The following is an 18,212-nucleotide window of genomic DNA, read 5'->3' on the forward strand; positions in this document are numbered from 1 at the left end:
CGCACGTCATGCTTTGTGGCTAGACGAAACACACCCATCACTGACGTAAAACACCGGAGATATAATACATCCATGAGACAGACGTTACACCTCAAATTCACAGTTCAGGGTTCAAATCATCTTTAGCCTTTCAGATTTAATCTAGTCCACATTTGGCAAGTCTAAGTAGAGTTGTTTTTTTTTATCTGGATCTGGTCCCTCTGTCCCCTTTTTTCATTTTCCCAAATACAATAAAGGTTTCACAAATCTGTGTTCAGAATAATGTTTACCCTCTCTGGGATAATCGAGTCCAGATATGACAAGTCTAAGTAGAGTGGTTTTTATCTGGACCTGGTCTAATTAGGTCTTCATATGAAAAACACAGTGAAGTGTCCCGTCTGCATTTACATTCTGCATTTTCACTAATTGAAAAAAAGTTTCACAAACCTAGACGTGGGTTTCAGATAGCACTGAGGCTTTACTTAAAGCGTCTAACGTGCTTTCACCACAGTAAGAGGCGCAAAAAGCCCAAAATCGGTCGTTAAGGGTTAAGTTTCCCTTAATTCTTCCCTTAACTGCTTAATGGTAAACTGTGAATCGGAAGCTAACTTCAGCGTCGTCGGCTCAGGTGGGTTGTTGTTTGACGGCGGGGAAAAATATGTCAGTGTCTACCTTCTGGGAATGATTCAGCACAAATTGGTTATTTCAACATCCGAAATTTCACTCAGTATCCGAGTCATGGCTTCAACTTTTTCCATTCAGTCAAAGTCACTTCGTTGATGTTAGCTAGCTGCCTCCTGAACACAATAACGATTAGTTGTCAATAAGCTAATCGTGAAGCTATCAACCTAAGTTAACAACAGGGATTACTTATGGCAGCTAAAGCTATATTTTACCTGCTATGTTGTTATGTCTTCATTGAATTCACCTCTTTGTATCCTGTAGGGAGAGGAGATGGCCAAAGGAAAAGCAAAAATCAACAGCACGGGTAAAGACAATCCTATTATCCCGTAACATGAGCTAACTGTGGTCTGAACATATGACTATTTGATATATTTAAGATTTACATTTTGTAACTAAATAATGATTTCTACTTGATACACAGTTGCTTCAATTTGGTATTAATTAGTGTTCGGCCAGTGATTGAAGAAGTATTCAGACCCTCAAGTTAAAGTACTAATACCACACTGTAAAAGATATACTGGTAAAAGTCCTGCATTTCTATTTTTATAACGTAAAGAGAAACAATTCAAGTTAAGTACTAGTACCTCTTAACTGTGCTTAAAGGTGTACTTTAAAAAAAACAACAAAATTTGTTAAGTATTAAAAGCTGTCAGATAAATGTAGTGGAGTAAATATATATATATATTTCCCCCTTTAATTTACTGTAGTAGAAGTATGAAGTAGCATGACAAAAAAGATCAAATCAAGTACAAGTACCTCAAATTTATACTTAAAGATCCAGTGTGTAGGATTTAGGGGCATCCACTGTCAGGAATGTAATATAATATCCATAACTATGTTTTTATTAGTTTATACTCACCTGAAAATAAGAGTTGTTGTGAGTTTTATTACTTTCGAATGAGACGTTTATTTCTACACACAGAGCAGATCCTCCACCATGGCATGTCCCATGTTATAATAACTTTAATAATAATAATAACGTGATTTATATAGCACTTTTAAAAACAGAGTTTACAAAATGAAGACAGATGATAATACCGAACCAAGGCCAGACAAAATTTAAAGTAGAATTAAACAAGAGAGAAACAATTACTAAACAAAAATAACAACAACAACAACAACCCACACCAATAAGAGTAAATACAATTCAAAGAATATTAGCTGGAAACACAGAAAATAATAGTACTAATGATGGAATTAAACACACTCGAGACAGATTAAAAGAGGAAATTAAAAGACAAACTAAAAAAGATGATTTAAAATAGACAAATTAAAATAGACAATGTTAATGTTGTTCTGCAGTAACCCAAAACAGACAAATCAAACACTGGCTTTAGAGAGGGCCACACAGGAGCTAGATGCCATTAAATCCTACACACTGAACCTTTAAGTACAGAACCTGAGTAAATGTACTTGGTCACCTCCCACCACTGTTTGAGCTATAGTGGTTGTTAGAATTAAGTTGGTCTTTATGTGTGAAGTCAGCGTAGCTCCACCTCAGCTGCGGTCACTCCGCTCCAGGAAGAGGGGATGTCCCAGTGATGAAATCTCAGATCCTGAAGATGCTTCAGTTACTCTCCATCATCAGGTAATCTAGGCGATTGAAAGAAAACCTACATTTCTTATTATCTTATCAAGTCAAACTGTTGACTTGTCTTTTTTTTTTTTCAGGACACAGCAGTGGATGAAACCCTGCTTCAGTGCCGCCAGTCTCCTCTGCAGCAATCTATTATAATTTCATCTCAACAGCACGAGGCAGCGGAGCAGGCCTGTCCCACCAAACAAGATCCCGACACAGAAGAACAAAACAAAGCAACAAATGTTAGCTTAAAAAACGTGACTACTAAAGCTTTCAAAGAGCAAGACAAGTCTGCGGTCACCGATATCAACAATGATTCTCAGCTGGAGGGCCGCGGAGTAAATGCTGATGGTGGCAGTGACAAGAGTGGAAAGGACACAGAGGAAATAACTGCAGAGGAATGTAACGGATCACCGTCTCAAACTTGCTCTGATCAAGTCCAGGTCCTATTGCTAGTCTCTGCAGACGGTGGATGCATGGGTGAAGAGGAGAACCCTCAAAGTAACTCAGAAAGAAACCAAGAGGAACACAGCAATGAGTGCATCACTGATGAGATCCCAAAGGATGCAGCAGCGGGGTTACCAGCCAAAAAGAAGAGAAGGATGGGTGTGTGCGGTCTTACAGAGAGGGAGCGGAGTCACTTTTTACAGATGCAAAAATGTGAAAACGCACAGAACGGCCTGGAGAGAGTTGATCAGCAGATCTGTGATAACGCAGCTGACCTTGCGGCTCAGGAAGAGATCATATCTTCACCCCACTCATCATCCTCACTCTCCATCCCAGCAGGCAGTGCCAAAGACCAGAGCAGGGCCGAGACAAAAGTTGAGTGCAGTCACAGAGGAGGGGATGACAGGTCAGAAAAATACAGTGAGGAATCAAAACGACATGTTAAATATCTTACATTTTAGTTTCTTAGTTTCATTTTTGCACTTTCATGACAAAGACAAAGAAAGAGTCGTGTCATATGCTCCTCAAGTTAGATGAATATATGTACTCTATTATGGACACATTTTTACAGGGTTCCCACAGTCCTGGAATTTCACAATCACATTTTTCAGGCCTGGAAAAGTTACGGAACTAATAAAAATCATTGAAAGTTCTGGCAAAACCATGAAAAAGTGTTGTGTCGTAAATTAAATTGCATGGATGCAGCATCACGGAGGAATTATTTTCTGTAGCTGACAACGTAACTTAGCTTTAATATGTGTCGACGTTTTGGTTGTGTTTTAGTTTATTTGTTCATTACGTACATTTCTTCATTTTTTCCCTGCAGTCTTTCCCTTCATTTATGCCCGCTAGGCTTGTCAAATAATTTCAGGAGAGGAGCAAACAAATCTGAATGGGTGTATTTTATTTTTATATTACTGTTGATTTTTAAAGAAAACATGCCTTCTATGTCAACATATTAAAAAATTGTGACTTTTCTTATTTAAAAAAAAAAAATCTTTCTTTTTTTGGCCTATTTTTATAGAAAACATTTTGTTGATTTCTCTTTCCTCTTTAAATTTCTTTGTATATTCTTATGTAATAACCTTTTGAAAATGTATCCATGAAAATGTGTGGGAACCCTGTTTTTAAGTAATATACACTGCTTCACTGTAAGTTTAAGTGAAATAAATGAAAAAACACACACACACGCACTGACAGGAATACATTTAATTTGTTCCTTACTTGATGATGACTCTGTTTGTTTACACGCAGGGCAGAAACTGGAGTCCCCGTTGCTGCCTCAGATGGAGCCTGTGCTGAGTGTGATCCAGGCTGCTCAGAAGCAAAGAGCTGTGAGGTTGAAGGAGGCAAAGAGCCTCAGCAAACTGGTGACACAAAGTTAGAGCCACCTGCAGAGGTGGAGGAGAAGCTTTTGGGGAATCGGGAGGGACGCACAGCTGCAAAACCTGAGGAACAAATGAAAGAAGACGGGTCAGCAGTAGCAGACCAAAGTCCTGCCGTCACTGTTGACTCTAATCCGACTCAAAATGAGGAGACCGTGAACCGGGATGCCCCTCTGTTGGTGAATGATGATGAGAGGAAAGGTGATGCTGAGGACGGTAAAGCAGGCGCTTCATCCAGGGGCAGCCAGTCAGGAGGAGCCAAGGTTTTGGAGCTCTGCGAGGCTGCAGGGACACCCGGTGGCTCAAAGAGGAAAGACAGCGTGAGTGATGGGACGAATATACAAAATACCCCTTTGTGATGCTCCCACTGTCAAGTTTTTATTGAGACTGTCAGGAGTGTGAATTAGATTCAAGGGTCATTTAGTCATTGTGTGGCAAGGAAATAGTGTTTCTGCATTTTGTATGTGATATCGTGCCACATCACAAAGCTGCGTAGCGTTTATGACTAAAGCACCAGCAAGAAAGTTCTGTAAATTAGTGCTATAAAAATAAATCAAATAGGCAATCAACAATCAATCATCAACCCCAGTGAGTAGTCACTTAAGTCATTTAATATCAAATATCAAATATTAGTCGGGGTGCAAGTGATGAGTTTCATCGTGATTTGATATTATATCGACTCTTTGGACAATTATACAATATTATCTGATTTCGCCATGCCTGTCGCGATACCCTTAAAATAAGAAGCAATTTAGGGACCTGCAATCGATATGAGATAATATCAGTTGACATCCTAATTGTCTTTTTCGTGGCTGCTTGCTGTTATCTGCCGGACACTAGGCCGCTAGCACTGTTTGAATGTTTAGGAAGGACGTGAGTTTGGACGGAAAAGTTCACATAGAAATACCATGGTAGTTTCAAAATAAGGCACATTTTAAAGATAATATGTATCGATGTTTTCACTTTGCCTTGGAGATACTGGATCGTTGATCGATATATAGATATACGTATCGTTACACCCCTAAATATTAGCTGGCTCCAGCTTCTCAAATGTGACGATACACTGCTTATTTCTGTTTTATATCATCAGTAATTCCAAATATTTGTGTTGTGGATTATTAGTTGGACAAAATGAACTATTTAATGGTGTTACCTTTAGCTCTCTGAACTTGTGATGGATGTTTTTCGCAGCTAACATTTTATTGACTAAAAAATCAATTGATTGAAAAAAATGCTAATGACAATGATTGTTTAGGTGCAGTCTTACTGTAAATGACACACATATGTAGCTGTAAAAATAATTCATATGAAGCCAAATACTTCCTCAACAATGTGTAAGCTTTAACTGACAATCACCCGTTAAATGAAAAAGTATTTAAGACAAAATACTGCAACGAGTGAAGCTGTAGAAAAGACAGATATTTGCTTTCTGAATTTCTGACACTAATAATCTCCACAAAAAAACAAACAGACATGATATTACTGATATTAACTGGCGATTATTTTACTCTTTACTGTTAAACTTTACAGCAGTGGTTGGTTTACGTTTGTTCCACACAGAGTGGCTGTGATGATGAACCCGCTGCTGGTCCCTCTGTAAACGCTGTGCCCCCTGAGACCAGGGACACCACTGACCCGTTTGGATCTGGATACATGGACTACGTGTCAGACTCGCAGCTGAACACCATTGCTCTGATGTAAGGAAGAAAGGAAGGGGTTAAATCCCACAAGAATAACCCTGACAGTTGTGTGAAGAAAGGGAAGGTCAGGGAAGCAAGTGAGCCTTTTGTAGACTGGCTCTTCAGATAAACGTGCAATTTAAACAAGCTTCCCCACCTAAACAGCTTACTAATTGACCAAAAAAGCCAAAATATTGTTAGCACCGTCAGAAAGGAAGTAAAAGCTCCTTTATATCCCACAGATTTAGTTTAATTCCTTAACTTCAAGAGCGAAGCACATAATTTTTTTTACAAAGAAATGTTCTGATTTCAACATATCTACACATTTTCAGGCTCTTATAAAATGAAAAAAAAAAACAACTTAAATTTAGGATGCAAGCTTATACAGCACCTTTTTTTTAAAAATCTGTCACACTTTTTACTTTCTGTCCATCCAGTGAGGAGGAAGCCATCCAGAAGCAGCCTGATTCTCCAGACTGTCACGAAGATGCTACAGACCTGATCTGTGGACTCATCAGAGAGCTCTCCTCTCTAAAGTTAGTAAATGCTTCTTATTCTTTCCTGTCCAATCTCATTTTTGTCTCCTTTCTTTGGCCACGTGAACCTTTTTACTGAAATCTCCCTCTGCATTCAGCTCCTGCTCCTCACACTTCCTAGTTGAACTCTTAACCCGTAATATCATTGGTCAGTTTCACCCTCGCCTCTGTGCTCTAATTGGCTGAGGTTTGTCTGTTTGGCACCTTGTTGCAAAGGCCATCAAGGGCTAAAGCTTTGAGGTGGATGGACACTGACGGCAGCAAATCAGATTGATCTGAACACTATTGAACTCCATCACAGCCAGAATACAACTTGGAGGAGCCATTTAGCACGTGTGTATTTTGCATTGTTATATACTTTCGTTTGGCATGTAAAGACTATAAAATTTGACCACTAGATAATAGTGTTGCTCTGACTGTCTGACATCACACTGGGTGTTAGACACCCTGTTTTAAAGTCACGGTGGAGGGGCAAAATCACAGTGGAGCATAGGTGTGGTTCTTACTGTAATCACAGCTAACAAAGGCGGCAATTTTAAATCAGATCACTTCAAATTTACATCAAATCACAACATAATCACCTATCATCATTCTGCAATAAATAGGAACATCACCCAAAGATACTTTATTGTTCGGGCATTCACTCATTTCCTGAGTGAAGAACATTTCTCTAACAATGCAAGTGACTGTATTGTATATTTGAATTTTGACTGACATTTACAACACAACCTGCCCATCCTAGAGCAATACATCTGTAACAAAAAAAATCTATTCATAGGTGTCAGACAGTGACATTTGGATGATCCAAGGGACTATTAGCAATAAAAATATATTAAAAAATAGAAGGTAATTAGTTTTACTCTGTAACTAATTTATCCTCAGCATTTTGTACATGCTTTAATTTGTCCTACTTTTCTCTTTTTTTTTAAATGAGTGATTTATGTTTTTGCAAGTGACATGGAAAGACAGTACAGAACAAGTGAAGCATAGTTTAGTACAAATTAAGACAAACATTTCCAACATGAAAACAAACTGCACAGGAAAAGACAAATGGGGGAACTACACTAACAAAGGGTGACAGTAAAAAGGCTGGTTTAGATTAACAAAATTATATACGCCTCTGTTTGTTTGTGTGTGTGTGTGTGTGTGTGTGTGTGTGTGTGAGAGAGAGAGAGAGACTGTGTTTGTGTGGGTGGATTGGTTTTCTGTATGAGGAAGAAACAGAAAGTAAGACAGAGAGATTAAATGAAAAGAAAATCAATTTAAATGTTTTTTTTAAAGGTTGAGGGATTAGTTAATAAAATGAAGTTAAAAAAAGGCACTGTCATGTTCTTAGAGGGTATCTGGTAACGCCTCAAGGTCAAAGAGAAACGGGAAGGACTGGGGCAAGTCAGGGCAGAATTCACACTTTTTTCCCCCATCTTTTTTCTGTCCTTTATTTTAATTTGCTCCTTTTTTCTGTTGCTTTTCTCTAGTCGCAAAGTCATGGCCGCCCACAGGGAGCTGGAGAACCTGCGCCGCAGCAGTAAAAGTGCAAGGAGCTCTGTACGTTGAGGATTCGTTTCAAGTCCCCGCCATCCTGATTTTACTGTTGCCCTAATGGTTTGTGGGTAATGAAGTGCCATTGTACAAATGTTCAAATATGACACTATACAACCACTTTAACTCTTCATGTGTCATTGACAGCTGGCATGTTCAGTTTAATGGCTTTATTGTTCTGGTTCTCCACAAATAAAGCTGAGTGTTATTTATGAAGTCAGTAATCCAAGTATTTTTCTGGAAGTAATTAGTGATACAACCAGACGTAAACCTGCCTCACATGCAGTGGTAGAATAAGTATTCAGATCCCTTACTTAAGTAAAAGTACTAATACCAAAAAAAAGAAAAAAAAAACATCCCCAAAAATAGAAGAAAACTTACATGTTTATCAAAATAGTTAGCAATTTTCTGTCATTGGGTCAATTCATTTATCAACTAATCATTGTAGCTGTACTTGTAAGTTGAGGCCTGTTTGTTAATTTTATTTATAACAAATATATTTCATGAACTCTTAGTTTTTATGCTAAAATCTTAATTTGTCAGGAAACTAAAGCTGTCAGATACATTTTGTGAAGTTAAATTTACAATATTTTCCTCTGAGATGTAGTGGAGTAAAAGTATAATGTGACATGAAAAGAAAATACTAAATTAAAGTATGAGTAACTCAAATTTGTACTTTAGTGCAGTATTTGAGTAAATGTACTTAGTTATATTCCACCACCACTCACATGGCTGGATTTAAAGGTCCAGTGTGTAGTATTTAGGGGCAATTTTCAAAACTATGTTTGCATTAGTTCATCATTACCTGGAAAAAAAATTGCTGTGTTTTCACCACCTTAGATCGAGCTGGCAGCAGGGCCATTTGTGGTTTTGCGTCGGCCACCGTAGTTCTCCTGCACGCTGGTACAGTTTCAGTTCTTTAACTTACCACTAGATGCCATTAAATCCTACACACTAAACCTTTAAATTTTGTAATGTTTTTCAAAGAATTCAGAGTGATGACAAGAACACACACACACAACCGATGTTTTCACTTTAGATATATGTATATTCACACATATAATAATATTCACACTGAATTGTTCACACACATTTGTCTTCTCAAAGTGACAAGCCCTGAAATGGCATTTTAGAAGAGCCACACATACAATACTCAAAATAAAACAACATGCCTCAGGAACAGGTACAGAACAAGAACACCTCACTCATGTTTGAATTAAAATAATAATAGTGTTAAAATACTGACATGGTCACATGATGTATTAAAGTTATTACTGATGCACGTCTTAGGTTTAATAGTGTGTTAATCCCTTAATGCATGGACAGGAGGTTATGAAACTGGACATTTTGTGGCCACGTGTTAAAAAATATGTCTTATTTAAAAATAAAACTTGCATTTCTCTTTAATATGTGTCTTTTTTCCTTCTTTTTTTTTTTTAATCCTCCCAAACATAATATCTGGCAGTCGTTATTCAAAGTACCAAAACAATCGGACGCTGTTAGAGAAGGCGAGGCCGACAAGAAGACCAGCTGGAAAATAACTCCGATCAGCTCGATAGAAGGCTACACAGCAAACGTGCCAAAACATGCAAATGAAAAACAAACCGCATACACGTGAGAATAAAGGAAAGCGCACTCGATAAAGGGAAGTTTCAGCCTTCTGTGTCCTTTTGCTACCTGCCTCCTGCTGGTTCAGCGTCTGGACTTGGCGTACACGGAGCTGTACGCGCTGTCTACCTTCGGACAAAAGCGCTTGGTGTGAGCTTTGGCCCCCGTGGCTCCGCACAGGGGACACACATACTGCCGCAGATAGGGACACAAAACATCCCCGGCCTGGTTCTTCAGCCAGTGGGATCCGCACACCAAGTCGGACTCTCCGTTGTGTTTGCAGAAACTGCAGAACATGCGCTCAGGTGACGCGGGTGATGCCGGCGGATCCGGTGTTTTGAAGCGAATGCTCCTCTTGCGCTCTTTAGGCCCCCGGGAGCTTGTTGGTCTTGGCTTCAAATCCACCGCGCTTTGTGGATCGTGGAAGTGATCTGCAGCGAACCACAAACCATCAGGTGCGCGTTGATGAGCTACAGAGCCCGGCGGCACCGTGGATCCACAGGGGAGATCTGGCGCGCAGTTTGCCCCGAGCTCGCTGCTTTGGCACACTTGGTTAATGCGCACAGACATCAGAGCCTGGCACAGGTCATCAGACTCTGACTGTGGAGCTTTGGGGGGCGGCAGGGAGGACTCAGTGGCCGTGTGCCGGCCTAGGATCCCTCTAATTGTGTCCGACAGCCCTATGTAGTCTCTCCAGGGCTGGAAACTTTTTCTGTCAGACTCCATGAAGCACGGCAGGTGATGTAACAGCACACAAACCATGCCGTTCATTCTAACTCCCTCTCGGCCAAAATGTTTTCCTCTAGTCTGCCAGACTCTGTCAGTGAGATGATGGAGTTGTTGACGTTGTAATAACGACGTAAAGGACGGCAGACACTCGGCGCTGCGCGCGTAACAACGTTTTGAAGTTGGTAATTGGTAATTGAGTACAAGAGGTGAAAGGCACGCTCCCGGCAGCCAATCACGTGAGCTCATGCCCCGCGTGTGCAGTCAACTTCTCATTTGCTCCAATCAAGTGGAGTGATGCCACTCTTTTCCCTCATGCACACACACTTTGCTTGATCACAGAGGCTATATGGTTTTAGGTTTTGTTCCTTACATTTAAGTCGTTTCAGTGGTAAATGGTGTAGGGAGATAAAGGAAGCTGTTGCAATTTTAGTTGGAACATAGTAGTTAATAATAACACTGCTAAGAATAGTCTGGAATCTTGTTTGTTTCTGTGTAAAACGTTTTTAATTAATGTAACAATAATGACTGTTTTTTTATCCTTAGGTATTGGTTAAAGAGAAAGTACACCCCCTGAGAGCTTGCTTTCTTTCAAAAACATGGGAAGAAGGTTATGAGCAACTCAACAAGACTGCCAAAATATAACAGGAAATTAAGATAAAACTAACAAGATTTACTAATTTACTAATTTCTTGTAATGACGGACATTTCTTGCAAAGTTTGTTATGGCCTTTTCCCCGTTTTTGAAAGAAATCTGGTTTTTGAGGGTTAAAATGAATGGAGTCTAAGGCACCACACAAAAACTAACCACAGTCCAGGTGTCCAAGGGTTAAAGCAACAACCTTTACTGCTGTGAGCTGCTTTCAGGAATCCAGAATAAATGAATGCAGAAACATAACACATGCAGATGCTTCCACAAAGGACAGTTGGAGTCTGAATGGTTTGATCAGCATTCAGTGTTTGTATTGGCGTGTCTGTCTGTCCTGTCAGTGAGCAGTGCTGTTTGTTTTATGAAACTTCCTTTTGCTTATGCAACATCCTGCACCAAACATGGTAGTCACATTAAATCTTGTAAATGCTTGTAAACCATGTATAAAGTTCCTTATAGTAGTCATAATAATTCACTTTTTTAAGATTTTTTTTTGGGGCTTCTATTGCCTTTAATAGACAGGACAGTTTGGGGGGGGGGGGGCAATATGCAGCACAGGGTCAAGGCCGGAATCAAACCCGCGGCCACTGCAGCAAGGATACAACCTCTGTATATGGGGTGCAGCTCTATCCACTGAGCCACCATGTGCCCCTCATAAGACACTTTTAAGAAAGCATATATTAGCCAGGCCAGATTACAACAACAAAAAAATCTATTTTTATTGCATATGCTTGTGGAAGAAAAAAAACCACTAGGATAAAAATTATAATAAAACTTTATTGATTATTTTAAAATGACGATTTAAGGTACAATACAATTTTAATCACCAAAAATCATCAAAATTGCATTAAAATGACCAGTCTGAATGTGGAGCCTGTCGGGTGTGCATGTCAGCATCCCATGACTCTGACTGATGATCAGGGTCTCTGGTTCTGAGGGAGAAGAGAGGAATGAGTAATTACACGGTGGTGGTAATTGGTAACATTTTTACAGTATCATCTGGGCTTGATCTGAGAAAACATTTACATCAAAACATCACATCAAAAACTGATTTGCACAGGTATTGATAGCAACCTGCAACAATGTCCCACGGGCTGTTGATTACTATTAGCTGTGTGAAGAGAATTTTATTTTAAAAAAAAATGTCTGTGTTTTGCATTAGCACCACAAAAAGCCTGACTTTATCATCCAAAGCACCAACACTGCAGTGAACTGTTGTTCTGAAAGCAGGACTGTCAGTTGACCAACCTGCAGGTGTGTGACAGATTGAGGGCAGAGTAGAGTTCAGGAGTGCTGGGGGTTTGAACTCTTCCCTGATGTGATCCACAAACAGCGGATGTCCCCGACTCGGTGGAGGACGGCGTGATGGGAAGACAGCCAGATATGCCTGTGGGCCCCAAACTCGCAAAACCTGGAGTCACATGCACAAAATGTGTTTAGAACTTCTGTGGTCAAATTATTTCACCTCATTAAAACATCAGTCTACCACCACTCCACCCTTTGATTTAACTGCGTACTCACTGAGAGCGGTGCTCTCTGTCCTGTTGTGGCTCGGTGCTCCTTTACCTGACAGAGGTGAGTCACACAGATACTGCTGCTTCAGGACGGAAGCCTTGTGTTGCTCAAAATCACGGCGCTGTACACACAAACGGTACAATTTACCATATGAGGGAGTAAGTCGCACATGTGCAAGTCTCAAGTAAATCCCAAGTTGCTGTGGTGAGAATCAAGCAGGTTGAGTCCCTATAAGTCAAGCAAGTCACAAGTCAAGTTGTTTGGCCAGCCAATAAGCTCGCTTATTTTTCTTTGTGGGTTTTGCGGGTGGACGGAGATGGATGTTAGTGGTCATATCACTGATTTTTGAGCTGTAGATTTTACATATTGCCCTTTTTTTAATTATTACAGTCATTAGTGATGCATGATATTGGATTTTTCCCCCGATATCTGATACATAACAACTCATTTGGCCAATAACCAAAACAGATATATCCACTTTTTTCCCCTACCTAATTTAAGTGATCATCAATTCTCTTCTGTAGTGGAAATGATTGACATACAGTATACTGTTATTGTGATGGCCCGCCAGCAGATGGAGAAAAAATACAATGCTTTTCATTGTATGTAATATTCATTAATTTTGCAAAATAACAAAAATACTTAAACTTAGTGTTTATGTTTTGTACATGTTCACTTGGTTAATAATCAAAAGATAAATCATTTTGCGATATCGCCAGAACTCAGCATGTTGGCCGAATCCGATATTTCATTTTAAAGCCTAAATCTGTTGATACCAATGATGTGCCGATATTATAATGCATCCCTAACAGTCATTGACAACATAATCGTGGAATCTGCATTCCAGTGTGTTTTGACCAACACTTTCCATGAAAGCTGGTCTGTTTTTCAATACTTTTCAGTATATAGGAAACTGAAAATATTACACTTAAAAATGTTAGTTCTTCTAGTCATCTGTCTCAAGTCAAAGTTAAGTTTCAAGTCATGAATACACAGTCAAAGTCATGTTGAGTATCTAATCAAGTCTCAATTTCTCGAATTTGCAACTCAGGTCTGACTCTAATCAAGTTACGTGACTTAAGTCACCCACCTCTGCAATTTACAGAACAACAAGCAGCTTTTTAGGGCAGCATGTTGTTTTGTGGGAGTAAGCTACTTTAAATGCACAATGAGAGGAATTCCTCCTCTTTTTGCTCCTCTTGATGTTTCTGCCATTTTCCCCCTTAAAAAGGATTTTGAGGAGTTTTCCCTCATCCGAATCAAGGGTCTACAAACAGAAGGTGCCATACACTGCAGATTGTAAAACCCTTTAAGGCAAATTTGCAAGACAATAACTTTGCAACAATAACTGCCTCATTTTCCTCCCACCTCATGGCTCAGCCGAATGGCAGCATCGGTGAAGGACTGCCTCTCCCTTTCAAAAGTCCTCCTCTGGTGGTCGAGCTCTGCCCAGCGCACCTGAAGACGGTCCCACTCTTCCAAAAAGTAGGAATCAGCCAGTTCAGAGGGGACAGGTGTAGCAAGACTGTCCTGCAGACAGAACGTAGTTTTTTTAAAGTCTGACATTAAAAGTTCAGATGAGAAAGTGTGTGTGTGTGTGTGTGTGTGTGTGTGTGAGATAGACAATCATACCTGCAGCAGCTGCTGTTGTAATCGGACGAGCTGTTGACTCTCCTTTAGTTCAGTTTCTAGTTGAGCCAGGAGCTTGTCATGGTCGGTACCAGCGCCAGTGTTGCCTTCACAGTCAGGAGAGAGCACATATTGTATTCCTTAATCATTTTTTTTGGCAAAAATAAGTAAAAAAATGGGCAGCGTAATTCTTGCTACAGTCAGTCAAAGTAAACGATTGATCTTTAAAGATTGTTCAGTATGGGTGTTCACCTTCAGATGGGATGTCACTCAGTCTCCTCTGCAACTGCCTCCAACTCTGAACCACACCTCCTGTCACATGGTCACCAAGCGCTCTCTCACCTTGATCCAGCGTCTTGTTTTCAGTTTGGGCTTCATCCTGAACATCCACCATGTGTGACAGTGTCTTTAAACAAAACAACAAAAAAAAGGTTAGACTGATGGTATGTTAAATACTCATGCTGGAACAGTATTAAACTTAAAGTTCATTCTTGCCCTTGGAAACAATATCAACAAAAAGTCATTTTAGTAGCTTTTCTGGAGCTTTTGACAGCTTTAAGTGATCTTCCTCAACAGATGGAGTTTTCCCAGTTTTAGGGAATAGGAGATGGGAAATTTCCATTTTTTTAAAGCACTTTCAGGAGTTGGTTTTGTCAAATGACTTTTTCAAAAGGAGCGAGGAGGAGTGTGGGATTTAGTGGCGTGTAGTGGTGAAGATTGCAGAATGCAACCAGCTGAAACTTCTCCCATGAGCCAAATATGAATTCCCAGTCTGAATTCCTTCATTGTTCAGGAGGTTTTCACTAAGAGCTGAATTATCCCAAGAAACCTCTTCCTCTCCAAAACAAATAGACGCAGTGATTTAAATGGGTGAAACACTGAATTAAGAAGTTTCACATTAAAAATCACTGTTTTTCCAATGCTGTTTGTCTTGTCCCTGAGGGGCTGCTAACTACAGTAGGTGATGCAAAAACACAAAAGCCCCTTTGGCTAGCCAGTTTTAGATTTGTCCCTCTGGCCTACTGTAGGAACAACATGGCCAACTTTTTGATGGAGAACTCGCTTATCATGTAGATATAAACGTCTCATTTTTAGGCAATAAAATCATGACAATTCAGGTTATTTTACACTAAAGAAAACATATTTATGATACTATATCCCTTTTCTGCCAGTATATCCCCCTGAATCCTACACAATGGACCGCAGTTTTTGGATAAATGATTGTCTCTTGGGCCCCATGACCAGTGCTAGTTACAGACCAGCACCAGCCTTAGTTAAAAAGACTGTCCTCTTCTACTCACATGCTCCATGTCCACTCTGAGTGCATGAAGTAAAGTGGTGAGGCTGTGGCGCACTTTCATCGCCTCCCTGAGCTCAGCTTCTCTGCGCTCCAGCATCAGACGCAGTATTGCTTCTTCTTGTCTACAAAATCAAGACAACAAGTGAGGATTAGAAAAGGTGGAGAACAAATCTGAAGGCTATAATCAGAACCTGATGATAATAAATATCAACTCACTTTGCAGTAGACCTGAGAGATCTGATTGGTTGCTCTCTTTTGCCTCGACCTCCAGGAAGAAAGTTCAACACCTCTATGGCTGGATGGGAAAATGCAAGATGGTTAATATTTTATGCGTAACCAAACAACTGCATGTGACCTATTCTGTGATTTTAACTGTATCAGGACTCACAGGGTCCTTTTTCTTTCTGTCTGTCTGTCAGCTGAGACAGACGCTGCTTCAGTCTGTTGGTGTGCTGCTCTCGAAGCCTCAGCTCAGCCTCCTGCTGGTTACAGCGCAGCTGCAGACGAGTACACTGGCAAGAGATGATTTTGGTATTCAGGTAGCAACAAACCCCACATGGTCTGTCACTCACGCATGCAACTTACTTTGGCCCGTTCACATCTCAGCATGTCCTGAAGCCTGGCCACGTGCTCATCCATTTCCTTCAGTTGCTCCTGAAAATTAGAGGTTTAGTTTTATCCCCTGCATAAGAAGGACTTATCACTTTTTTTTTTTTTCAAATTTTGTTTATTGATTTCCCATACGACACAAGGCTTCAGTTACAGTCAATAAACTATTATTATAATTATTACAATTATTAATTATTATTACTCATGACCCCCCCGCATCAATAAATGATTAATAATAATAATAATAATAATAATAATAATAATGATGATAATAATAATAATAAGCTAAAAAAGATACAATTGTGAAAAATAAAATGAATGAATAAATAAATAAATAAAGTAAACAGCAAAAACAACAACAACAACAACAACAAAAACAGTGATATGTCAGATAAAACTTAAAGACATGATCATTATGTTCAATCCAATACAAGATGGCAGGCTGTGCTATTGACATATGACAGAAAGGAATTCCAGGTCTTTATAAATGTCTTCCAGACAGTCAGCCTAATCTTTTCCACTTTTAAGAAAATGCAGCACCTCCTTAATCCAGCTCGCATGCGCAGGTGATACTAGGGATTTCCATTTTAACAGTATCAGTTAATAGAGTTGTAAATGCTATCATGTCACTTTTGTTTTTTACTCACCCTGAGGAAGTCTCCTTGCTCCCTGTGCTCCTCCCTGTCAGCCCACCAGGAGCCACTGTGGGAGAGCTCACTCAGAGAGTTGGGCTCCCTGAGCAGATTGGAGCCTGTAGTGGACAGAGAGATGACAATAAGTGGAGGTGAGGATCGGATGGTCTGAAGCTTTTGGTTGATGCATCTTTATTTCAAGTAAAAGGTGACAGTTTTACCTGAGAACTCCCGATGTCTTCCAACTTTCTTCTGGCCAAACCTGGAAGTCATCTTGGTGCCGTACTCGCATATTAGCAACAAAGGGACAATTTTACCTTACCTGAGCAGAAAAGTAAAACCTCCTCAGACAGATGCTGCCACTTTTAATTCCAGGTGCGGCCACTTCTGCTAATTAACACTAACAACTCTGCCTGAAGACGCCAGCTTCAAGATGTTAAATGATTCAATCCAACTGCTTCTTTCTAAATTTGAACTTTTTCTGGTTAAAACTGATACACAGTAGGTCACAGCCCCTCCTTTGATAAGATTTAGCTTCAGAGACCTCCATCTGATTGTTAGATATGATTAAGACCAGAATTCTATAGTTGTAAACTACAGTCGAGGAGACAACCGTAAATTATGTGAAACCTAAGAGCAGAATAATCGCTCGCATGACTCTTATTCACACTGGGCTGACTTCTACAGTGAATTTGAATAATGAAAATAAACTATTTCCCTCCTTTTTTTCTGGGAACCACCTTGGACTCCCTCAAGCCCCTTTAACCATTTAACACCTGAGCAAATTGGCTTATTTTCCTAAAAAATTGACTACAAAAATTGACCCAAACAATAGCAAGAAATTAATAAAAAGTTACAAGAAAATCGCCTGATTTTAGGAAAGAAAAAAAAGAAAGATAAGTAAAGTAACAAAAACAAAAATTACCTGAAAAAAGCAAAAATAACAAAATAAATATGCATAATAATAATAAATGTGGAAATATATCATCAATATATAGTTTTCCTTATGTTGTTTTTTACTTTTTATCTGATAGTTTTCTGTTGATTCTCTTTCCCTCTTTCCTGCTAATTTTCAGGTCGTTTTCTTTTCATATTTTACCAATTTTTGGCATTTGGCGAGATGTTTCTTACCAAGTTGCTAATTGCCTTTTTGGCAGTTTTTTTTAAAAAAATCATACCATTATGCTCAAGTTTAAAATGCTCAAATGCTTCTTAAAGGCATCTGAAGGCAGCATAAAAAACTGATGTTGAGTCAGGTTTCAAAGGGTTAACTTGTGCACAGGTTTTAAGGTATTAGTTACTTTTTTTTTTTTAGGAGCTGGAGGCGTTGCAGCTCACATTCAAAGAAATGTCCATGATGGGAGGAGCACACTTGACAATCCCTGAGACACACCCAGATTTACAGGCCCAGCTGGTTTAGGTTAAGCTCAGCATTTTCCAAATCTTCTGTGGAGAGGGAAACTGATTTAAGTCCCAAAATTCACACCATGTCAGCATGTGAATTTGAACATGGCAATGTATTTTGAAAACACAGGATGTATTGCCAACATTTTTAATATATATATTTTTTAATACCAATACACTGGTCCTCACATGAAACAACAACCTCAAAGTCAACACACTTTGAATCTTGTGAGTTAACGGTACTTCCTGACCAGTATTATCTGGTACATTTATGACAATGTGTTTATGTCACATGTCTGCCAAAGTCATTAT

At 39.5% G+C, this 18,212-nt stretch overlaps 3 protein-coding genes across 7 annotated transcripts; 1 reads left to right on the forward strand and 2 right to left on the reverse strand.

Annotated features, from left to right (window-relative positions):
• Positions 1–94: 94 nt before the first annotated feature.
• LOC148189955 (uncharacterized) lies at positions 95–9,271 on the forward strand. 2 transcript variants are annotated; one of them, XM_088075743.1, is made up of 8 exons: positions 95–607; positions 925–967; positions 2,154–2,251; positions 2,335–3,095; positions 3,944–4,394; positions 5,635–5,771; positions 6,191–6,289; positions 7,765–9,271. In XM_088075743.1, exons 2-8 carry the CDS (start codon positions 934–936, stop codon positions 7,841–7,843), a joined length of 1,659 nt encoding a protein of 552 aa, XP_087931869.1. In that variant the 5' UTR covers positions 95–607; positions 925–933; the 3' UTR covers positions 7,844–9,271. The 2 variants fall into 2 exon arrangements, with proteins under 2 accessions (XP_087931869.1, XP_087931868.1); XM_088075742.1 differs by having other exon boundaries at positions 207–607; positions 2,145–2,251.
• On the reverse strand, positions 9,240–10,359 carry nanos3 (nanos homolog 3). The gene has a single exon (XM_042485597.2). It carries the CDS (start codon positions 10,205–10,207, stop codon positions 9,521–9,523), a length of 687 nt encoding a protein of 228 aa, XP_042341531.1. The 5' UTR covers positions 10,208–10,359; the 3' UTR covers positions 9,240–9,520.
• Positions 10,360–11,568: 1,209 nt separating this feature from the next.
• LOC121942355 (afadin- and alpha-actinin-binding protein) lies at positions 11,569–17,288 on the reverse strand. Of its 4 annotated transcripts, none has more exons than XM_042485540.2 (12): positions 16,718–17,288; positions 16,512–16,615; positions 15,841–15,909; positions 15,644–15,767; positions 15,472–15,550; positions 15,257–15,377; positions 14,208–14,361; positions 13,959–14,062; positions 13,695–13,856; positions 12,378–12,447; positions 12,060–12,222; positions 11,569–11,743 (listed from the first exon to the last, which is right to left on the reverse strand). In XM_042485540.2, exons 1-12 carry the CDS (start codon positions 16,767–16,769, stop codon positions 11,659–11,661), a joined length of 1,287 nt encoding a protein of 428 aa, XP_042341474.2. In that variant the 5' UTR covers positions 16,770–17,288; the 3' UTR covers positions 11,569–11,658. The 4 variants fall into 4 exon arrangements, with proteins under 4 accessions (XP_042341474.2, XP_042341472.2, XP_042341473.2 ...); XM_042485538.2 differs by having other exon boundaries at positions 12,333–12,447; positions 15,644–15,737; positions 16,718–17,282; XM_042485539.2 differs by having other exon boundaries at positions 12,333–12,447; positions 15,644–15,734; positions 16,718–17,281.
• Positions 17,289–18,212: the final 924 nt, after the last annotated feature.

This window comes from Plectropomus leopardus, chromosome 3, assembly GCF_026936395.1.
Source record: "Plectropomus leopardus strain MGB_pleo_1.0 chromosome 3, ASM2693639v1, whole genome shotgun sequence".
In the NCBI taxonomy this organism is placed as follows: Eukaryota; Metazoa; Chordata; class Actinopteri; order Perciformes; family Serranidae; genus Plectropomus; species Plectropomus leopardus.

Excerpts from the sequence above, each read along its gene's own strand:
- nanos3 (XM_042485597.2), bottom strand. The coding sequence starts at position 10,207 with ATGAACGGCATGGTTTGTGTGCTGTTACATCACCTGCCGTGCTTCATG.
- LOC148189955 (XM_088075742.1), top strand. The coding sequence starts at position 934 with ATGGCCAAAGGAAAAGCAAAAATCAACAGCACGG. Across the intron at positions 968-2,144 it reads AGCAAAAATCAACAGCACGG|TCAGCGTAGCTCCACCTCAG; the intron begins GTAAAGACAATC and ends TTATGTGTGAAG. Across the intron at positions 3,096-3,943 it reads CACAGAGGAGGGGATGACAG|GGCAGAAACTGGAGTCCCCG; the intron begins GTCAGAAAAATA and ends GTTTACACGCAG.
- LOC121942355 (XM_042485537.2), bottom strand. The coding sequence starts at position 16,769 with ATGACTTCCAGGTTTGGCCAGAAGAAAGTTGGAAGACATCGGGAGTTC. Across the intron at positions 15,378-15,471 it reads TCTCTCAGGTCTACTGCAAA|ACAAGAAGAAGCAATACTGC; the intron begins GTGAGTTGATAT and ends TTGATTTTGTAG. Across the intron at positions 13,857-13,958 it reads TACAACAGCAGCTGCTGCAG|GACAGTCTTGCTACACCTGT; the intron begins GTATGATTGTCT and ends TTCTGTCTGCAG.